At 43.4% G+C, this 8,715-nt stretch overlaps 1 protein-coding gene across 1 annotated transcript; it reads left to right on the forward strand.

The window, feature by feature from the left end:
• Window positions 1-5,956: 5,956 nt before the first annotated feature.
• On the forward strand, window positions 5,957-8,378 carry LOC137802350 (protein ABHD15). The gene is made up of 3 exons (XM_068600150.1): window positions 5,957-6,709; window positions 7,322-7,551; window positions 7,649-8,378. Exons 1-3 carry the CDS (start codon window positions 5,957-5,959, stop codon window positions 8,376-8,378), a joined length of 1,713 nt encoding a protein of 570 aa, XP_068456251.1.
• Window positions 8,379-8,715: the final 337 nt, after the last annotated feature.

The following is an 8,715-nucleotide window of genomic DNA, read 5'->3' on the forward strand; positions in this document are numbered from 1 at the left end:
CTGCCGCCTGCCGCCTGCCGCCTGCCGCCTGCCGCCTGCCGCCTGCCGCCTGCCGCCTGCCGCCTGCCGCCTGCCGCCTGCCGCCTGCCGCCTGCCGCCTGCCGCCTGCATAGTTTTCTGGGAGACTTGCAATGACAGAGAAACCTGGCGAGGCCCGATCTGAACCCGAACGGTGTTCTGTTGTTGGACTTGCTAGCCACGGTTTGGCCATAACAAACACCACGTTCAAGCATAAGGTGGCTCATAAGTGTACTTGGTACAAGAACACCTTAGGCCAGAGATCGATGATCGACTTTGTAATCGTATCATCTGATTTGCGGTCGTATGTCTTGGACACTCGGGTGAAGAGAGGAGCAGAGCTGTCAACTGATCACCACCTGGTGGTGAGTTGGATCAGATGGCGAGGGAGACAGCAAGAAAGACCTGGCCTAAAATCTGGGCTTCAGGTTGGGAAAGGAAAAATAAATTAATTTAATCTTCATTTTGTGCTTGTGTTTGTTGAGTACTGTAGGATTTATAGATACTATTATTGTTATTTTATACATATGATACATACAATAATTTGAACAATCATATTCAGTGCACAACCAACTGTTTATTTAATTTAGTTAGTTACAGTTCAGCCGACAAGCAGATAAAGAGCAAGTTTATACATTTGATATGCATTTGCAAAAATCCCTTTGATTCACATCAGAGGGAAAAAAAAAAAAACAGGATTGTGAAATCTTTTAAAGGACATTAAGACTCTACCTGGATCGTTGAAAGGTACAAGAATGTAAACTGAGGGCTCGTCTACGGTTCCCACTCTACTGTTGATGACAGCGGAAGTGACGGTCCTCACTGCTGCGATGTCGTCGCTCATGCTTCCTGTCGTGTCGATCACAAAACAAAGAGCTTTACCTTTGGAGATTCCCATAAATCTGAGTGATGAAGAGAGGAGGGAAAAAAAGACATGAGAAATAATAAAAACATTTTGAAAAAAAACATTGCGATCCACCTTCTTATGAAATATAATATGCAGTTTGCATGTTTCGTCACCAGCAGCCCCTCGAATGTCCTCCAGTAGCTCACTGGTTGCAGCGATCGCCAAGTTTGCTGCTTCAATGTGGAGGTTCCCGTGGCTGGAGTCTAAAGTATCTTTGCTGATCCCCCCTCTTGGTGGGATCTCACTCGAGTCATCATGTTTACCTCCATGGCTGCATTTTCCTGTTCAGCATTGGAAAAAAAAATGAGAACAAAATGTTTTAGAGCTTCAACGATTCCTCTTTTTAAGACTATCTTCTCTGTAAATGTGTGCTTTCAGCCCCAGTAGCAACAATGTTTGTCTGTCAGTCGGTTCACCACTTTGTGAAATATTAATAATTAACAGATAGTTTGTCGTTAGATTTCAAATTCAAACACATTATGGCAGGTTGAGTTAGTGGTTTCATGGTTTCACACTGTAAAGTAACAATAAAGGCAGCATGCAAACTGTGTGTGTGCCATTGATAAAACTATTGTCCCACAATGCAAGATGAAAACAAAGGGGTTGTGCTGCTCACAACGGCAAGAAATTGAAACTGATCGTGAATGTGTAGTGTATGTGTTTTCTGTTTATTTGAATTAGCAGAGGTATTTTAAAGACACAGTTCGTGGTGGAAAGACACTAAGTGCATTATCTCAAGCACTGTAAGAGTGTGAGGTACTTGTTTCCAATGTTTGTTACTTTATACTTCAACTTCACAACATTCTACAAGCAAGTACCTCCACGGGCCACTAGATGGCCCTCTAAGGTCCAACAGTGGGCCTCGACCCAGTGGTTGACAACAGCTGCTCTAACATGCAGTAAATGGCAGGTGCAGCATGCCCGGGCTATTTAAACAAACCAGAAAGAAGCCTCAGTTACATTGTTTTCTGTCAGTTGATAGGCAAAATAACTTCTTTCTGTATATTATTTCAAACTTGCCTACATAGTTTTTTTCTTCATATATGGGATAATGACACAGATTTTAGGAGAGACGGCGAGTGTGATTACTGACAGTGTTAAGTCTGTGGCAAGCGTCAGTCAGGTGCCAGGACAGTGGCACGCAAATTTCACTCGTTTGGCACATTAGTTTAAATGTATTAAAATGTATTTTGCAGTTTCTCACTTAAATTGTAAATTGTTGAATAAAGAATTATAAATGTATAAGCTGAGTGGGCGGAGCCACATTTCGTGGGAACACCCCTTGTTGTTATGGAAGGTCAGCAGCAGTAAATCATATTTATGATTTTAGTTGAGTCAACTGAGCCCCTGTTCTTTGTATACATCCTTCAAGCAACCTGACTTTACTTTTTTGTCTATCAATAATTTCATTCATGTATAATTTCGCTGGTTTTGAAACAAAGCATAATAAGATATACTCTTTCCATATAGTTACTTTTATAGTAATTTAGAACAATCGACTAAGTTAATGAAAATAATTTATCCTTTTTAATATAAATATAATAATTAAAACAATTTATCAAGTTTTTAAATACAAGTTGAATAATATCTCACCACTTATCCTCTCCTTATATGTAGTTAGCTTTCGGTAGGTGCCACAAGCTGCCAGTGCTAATAGTTGTCACAGGAGTGCCACGACTCGTCAGACACTAGCCACCAGTAGTCAGAGAGGTGCCACCACGAGAGGGCCAATAGTCAGAGAGGTGCCACCACTAGAGGGCCAGTAGTCAGAGAGGTGCCACCACTAGAGGGCCAGTAGTCAGAGAGGTGCCACCACTAGAGGGCCAGTAGTCAGAGAGGTGCCACCACTAGAGGGCCAGTAGTCAGAGAGGTGCCACCACTAGAGGGCCAGTAGTCAGAGAGGTGCCACCACTAGAGGGCCAGTAGTCAGAGAGGTGCCACCACTAGAGGGCCAGTAGTCAGAGAGGTGCCCTCCGCCAGGGCCAGTAGTCAGAGAGGTGCCACCACTAGAGGGCCAGTAGTCAGAGAGGTGCCAGCACTAGAGGGCCAGTAGTCAGAGAGGTGCCAGCACTAGAGGGCCAGTAGTCAGAGAGGTGCCACCACTAGAGGGCCAATAGTCAGAGAGGTGCCCTCCGCCAGGGCCAGAGCCTGGCACACAGTGCAGCGCAGTGACATTTAAGAGCGCTGTCTCAGTGATCTCTTGATGATTCAGAGACTTTCCACTCAATATGTCAAATCCAAAAGCTCCAGTCTGCAGAAGGAGACCCAACGCAGCCAGCCAAGACATTGCTACACAATTTGTCAGAGATAAAAAACAACAACAACACAGCTATTTTTTTTTGTTTATCAGAGATGGTTAGACTTTAATATTAAATTGACCCACTTTTAGAGACCACTGAGAATCACAGTTTTTGTTATTATTTCCTCTTTAAGATATTTTACTAAACTATCCATCCATTATCTGTAACCGCTTATCCTATTTAGGGTCGAAGGCAAGATCACGAGAATATTGCATGGCTGACACACAGAGACAGACAACTCTTCATGCTCACATTCACATCTTAGAGTTCTTTAATTACCTTTGGATCAATATAAACAATATTCAAATCTGAAATAGTTTTTTTTTAATATTACCAATACTGATCACATATGAATGTACTGTACCGTAGGTCTTGATGTCTTCTTGTTGACTATCCATCATGACAACTTCTTTTATATTATTAAGTCCTAGGAGGCGTCAGTGACGGACAGGTTTGACCTGTTGCCTCGGCACATAACGTCAAGTGGCTTGTTTTCAAAACAAGTACCCACATTTATTCACCATGATGAACTCAAACTGATGAGGTATATTGAGGTATTTCTTTTGATAGAGTCTGGGAGTGAAATGATGCACATAGATGTCAGAATATCTTTCATGAAGACGAGCGTTAAAGTAACCTACACTTCTGAAATTGAATGAAATGTACTGCAACTGTATTTTTGGTGTCTTATGAAACTACTGGCAACACATACTGGTATGAGTTACAGGGGTCAGGACAATACTCCGAATGTATTGTCCCAATTAATGTTGTGTTAATATTGATATTATTGCGTACATTTTTATTTTAATGGTTTGGCAAACTTTCATGCAAATGCGTGTCACGTAGGCCCTCTGGCACCTCTCAAACCATATTCTATCACCTGAATTGTAACTGTCGACCAAATACTGTCAGGTGAGACTTTAATGCTCTACAGACAGGTTTCGCTGTCACAGCTATACAAACTGTGATTGCGATGTAATTCTCACCGACCTAAATGTGAATGTACAGTGTGTGTGTGTGTGTATCTGACTTCTTTCTGTTTCACTTCTCAGGACAGGTTGTGTGAGGAACCCGTTTTTAAATGTACCGGCCAAAACATGGTGCATGTGCAACAGTATAAGTAAAGGTATGATAGAGGAAAATACTCGGTGACACGAATCATTGCATCAAATTCAAGTTTTCAAAGTGAAGGTCAAATTCGTCAGTGCGTAAATCGCAGTTGCATCAGTTCTAAAAACTGTGCTTGATAAAGGAAGTTTTTCTAAATCAACACTCCGGGAACAACTTGAAAAGGGAACTAGAATTTAATGTTAGTTTTCAGACCCCTTAAAGTATAAATTACTCAGACTTCGGAATCAACAATAATCACTGGTGAACTTGAGGATGAATGCAAAAGAAGTAAAGTTCGACTTGCCAAGGTCAACGACTGTAAATATGTCCGAATATTTTTTATTAAGACTGAGCGTTGAAGTAACCTGCACTTTTGTAATTGAATGAAATGTTTGTCCACTGCAGCCGTATTTTTAGTTTCTTATAAAACCATGATGTTTGGGCACAATATGTGCAGGATGTGATGGAAATTAATTAACCTTATGAATCTCCCACAGTGGAAACAAATGTTTTGTGAAATCTCGTCTTCAAGCAACTTGAAAACTTGGAATAATTCAATTGAATGGACAAAGCTCTTTCCCACTGATGGTTCGGAGGTCTGACAAGAAAAAGTGTTCAACACGAGTTTAATACATCAACAATGATTATTGAAATGTTTCCCCTTCTCCTCCTCACAGTGTCCTTTTTCTTCTCACCTTGAGTCAGAGAAACAGAAAGAAAAGAATCCAAAACAATAACAAGATCAAGCTGTCATTGTGCCATGAGGGTGGTGCCGACCAGACGAGGTCAAGATGAAATGAACTCTGCTTTCAGAGTTTAGCTCCACATTTAAGAATAAAGCACTCATGATATATTTCTACCACACACGAATGGTGAAAGGTTGTTTGAGGAGACCTGGCAGACTAGAGGTAAACACACAATGGGTTGGACAGGGATCCTGACGATGGTGGTATGCATGTGCAACAGTATAAGGAAAGGTCTGCTAGAGGACAAAATCAACACTCCGGGAGCAACTTGAAAAGGGACTGAGAATGTAATGGTAATAGTGAGACCTCTTTGTATAGTTAAATAGATCAAACGATCAAAGGAAAAATGATAATTTAGATATAATAATGTATATCAACAACCCAAAACATAATCACTGCTGAACTAGAGGATGAATGCAAAAGAAGTAAAGTCCGACTTGCCAAGGTCAACGGCTGTAATCATGTTGACAGTAATGGAACAGATTTATGTTTCCTGTGTTTGCTCACTTACTCTCTGAACTTGTGCCTGCAGTAAATGATTCATGGAGGGAGGAGAAAACGCGGGGGAGGTGGACCAGCAGCAGGACTTGAGATACAACAGTTTACGCGACCCACTCTTTTCTACACTCCTATGTTTTGTGTTTCTTTGTTAGGCAATTGTTGAAGACTTCCCTTTGTTCCTCTGCTAAGAGAAGACTATCCAGATCATCAGCCAACTCGTGAGGCAAGAACTTCACTCCATTACGTGATCCAACAAAGGAGGAGTTTGTTAAAAAAATAACTGTGAGTTAGACGTCACTGAGGAAATCACAGCAACACCTCCCAGAGAAAACATCGGATTTGATATTAAACTACAATCTTCTCTTTACTTACCAATGGCATCACTTGTATGGGATTATTTGCTCTGTTTGCTTCCATCACTGTTACTTCTGCTGTTGTATCTGGCTCTGCGCTGGCCCAGGATACGTTGTTGGACGAGACTGGCAGTCAAGGATGCAAGCTGGAGACTCTGGGTCATTATTTGCGTGATCTTGGAGTTGCCGCTAGACAAGAATGTAAGAGCATGGACCAGGGAGCCCAAATCCCCAGGAGAAGATAGTTTGTCTGGGTCAGGTCAGGCCTCAGATGGTCACAGGCTCATCTGCAAAGCCACAGCGCTGGCTAAATATCTGCTCCACCACTGTGACTCTCTGGCCGGGAGGCCGAGACTCGCCTCCTGGCCCAAGGGAGACCCTCACCTCCAGACTCTTTCCAGCCTGTTATGTGGACAACAGGGCGACACATTACAGTTCACAAGAGACAATCTGTTACTGAAAGACGGGGGTATTGTGGCTCTGGACTGGGCGGTGGGAACGAGGCTGGATGAGGTTGTTGGGAGGAAGAGGTGGGAGGGCAGGAAGGAGCAGCAGTCAGGGGGAAAGTCACTAGGCTGCTTCACGCCGACGCCTCCTGTCCTCCTCCTCATACCCGAGTCCTGGGGAGGCATGACCCCTCATCTGAAGTTGCTGTGCCATCAGGCCATGCACCTGGGCTTTAATGTAGTAGTGTTTCATGCTCGAGGTACTGCGGGATGCCAGCTGACCACAGCACGACTGACTGAGTTTGGAGATCCAGCTGATCTTGAGCAGGTATTTAAAGAGGCCAGGTGCACTGTACTGTAATTGTTTTATTGTGATTTGATTGGACTACTTTTCAGTCATTTAATTTGCAAAATGTCCAATATTTGAATGGTCAAACTCTTTTCAATTGTGCGTATTTCCTGTTTTATATTATTGTAAATGTAATACTGTCTCGTACTGTACACCACTTTGTCCTCTCGGAAATAAAGATTGACATGTTTTACAATTTTTTTGTTTCAACCAATATAGAAACATTCAACAGACTAATGGTTAATTATTTGCATAACTTTATCCGTCAGACAAGTGTGGACAAATTAGTGTTAAACAAAATAAAAGGCTGAAAGCCCTGCTAGCAGCTCTGTGTCTCTGTACTTGGGCAAATTGTTGCTGAGCTAAATAAGGATTATGTTAACAGCGCTAACATGCTCACAATGACAAGTATAATCTCCACTTAACAATCAAGATCTCATTTTAGTGCTGAGATGATTCAGCCTGGACCAAAGTGGTGAATGAATGGATGCATCCATGACGCTGTTAGCGTGGCTAAACATTACATTTTGTTCATTCAACGACTTGAATTTACTCGACAGTGGAGAGAACTTTGATGTCTTCTATTTTCAGGCGGTGGCTTACGTCCACAGCCGTCACCCATCCTCTGTAATGGTTGCAGCGAGTGAGGGTTCAGGCTCAGGGATTCTTCTTTCCTACTTGGGGGAATGTGGATCAAGTTCCTTCCTGACCGCGGCTGCAGCCATCTCACCGGTTCTCCAGGGGCGACTGTGGTTTGAAACAGCCATGCCTTCAATTTACCGCTGGGGCGTGTTGTTTCACCGGAAGCTGCTGCTCAGCAGGTGAGAGATATTAAAGCAGAATGAAAATGTATCAATAATAGTTTTGACAGGCGTGGAATATTGGGCAGGATTATTACAACTTTTTTTTTGTCACAAGATACGCAAGTGCCTTCAGAGGAGTCCTGGATGTGGATCGGGCCCTCAGCTGTTCCTCCCTTAGAGACTTGGAGGAAACTCTGTCCTGCTGTTCGGCGCAGCTTCAGCAGAGGGCCCCAAATCCTCCAATAAGCCCTCGACTGAGCACAGGATCTCATTCCCCGCGGGGCCCGGCGCCCTCAGTGGCCTGGGCACTCGGAAAGAGGGCTCACCCAACCAAGGACTGGGACAACTACTGGGAAAGGAACGAACCACTGAGAGATGCAGACGAGGTGGCGGTCCCTGTGCTATGTATCCGCAGCCGTGACGATCCTCTCCTCCCGCCTGCCTCCACGTTGCCCCTCCCCCTTTTCCAGAGCAATCCTTATTTTTTCCTGATGCTGACAGACAGCGGAGGGCACTGCGGGTTCACTCTGGAGGCCAGAGAAGAGATGGAGGAAGGGAGGGCTGGAAATGAGGAGGAGGAAGGTAACTGGAGTCATGTTGCAGTTTTGGAGTACTTCAGAGTAGTGGCGGATTTCCTGAAAAGGGACGAGAGGGATGCGGGGAGCTCGGATGGTCCACGAGGAGAGAATAGTCAGGCTGAACAGAGGAGCAGGACCAGCGACATGGATCCCCCTCGCAGGAGGCGAGCCAACATAGTCAGGAAACAAAGACTGCAGACACCTGAAGAGATCAGTGTCGATGCAGAGGAAGAGAGCTTCACCTGGAAGAGGTCCTACACACGCTGACGAGGAGACGGTGGGAGATGAGAGTTTTGACATATTAGACAATATTTTGAGGGTTTTTCTTATTCCCAAGTAATATCCGTAGCTGGAGTTTTAAGAGGATAAAGGTACTCCTACAAAGAACTGGAAAATAAATAAGGACACTGGACTGCTTGATAGAGGACACATGACCTTTGGTAAACCAAGCAAAACCCACATGCTCTCAGAACAAGGATTTAATCGATTGAAATTCTTTGAAAATAAAAAAATGGTTTCAAAAATAATTAAGATCGGAAAAAAAACGGTTTAAAAAATAATGAATCTAGAAATGTTACTGACTAAGGCAAGAGGTTTTTAGGAA

This window comes from Clinocottus analis, unplaced genomic scaffold, assembly GCF_023055335.1.
Source record: "Clinocottus analis isolate CAN_PGR_092001 unplaced genomic scaffold, fCliAna1.0.p SCAF_5, whole genome shotgun sequence".
Lineage (NCBI taxonomy): Eukaryota > Metazoa > Chordata > Actinopteri > Perciformes > Cottidae > Clinocottus > Clinocottus analis.

What these genes read in the sequence shown, in the direction of transcription:
- LOC137802350 (XM_068600150.1), top strand. Translation starts at nt 5,957, where the DNA reads ATGGCATCACTTGTATGGGATTATTTGCTCTGTTTGCTTCCATCACTG. An exon ending in ATCCAGCTGATCTTGAGCAG is followed by an intron (nt 6,710 to 7,321) that starts GTATTTAAAGAG and finishes TTCTATTTTCAG; the next exon opens with GCGGTGGCTTACGTCCACAG. An exon ending in CGGAAGCTGCTGCTCAGCAG is followed by an intron (nt 7,552 to 7,648) that starts GTGAGAGATATT and finishes TTTTGTCACAAG; the next exon opens with ATACGCAAGTGCCTTCAGAG.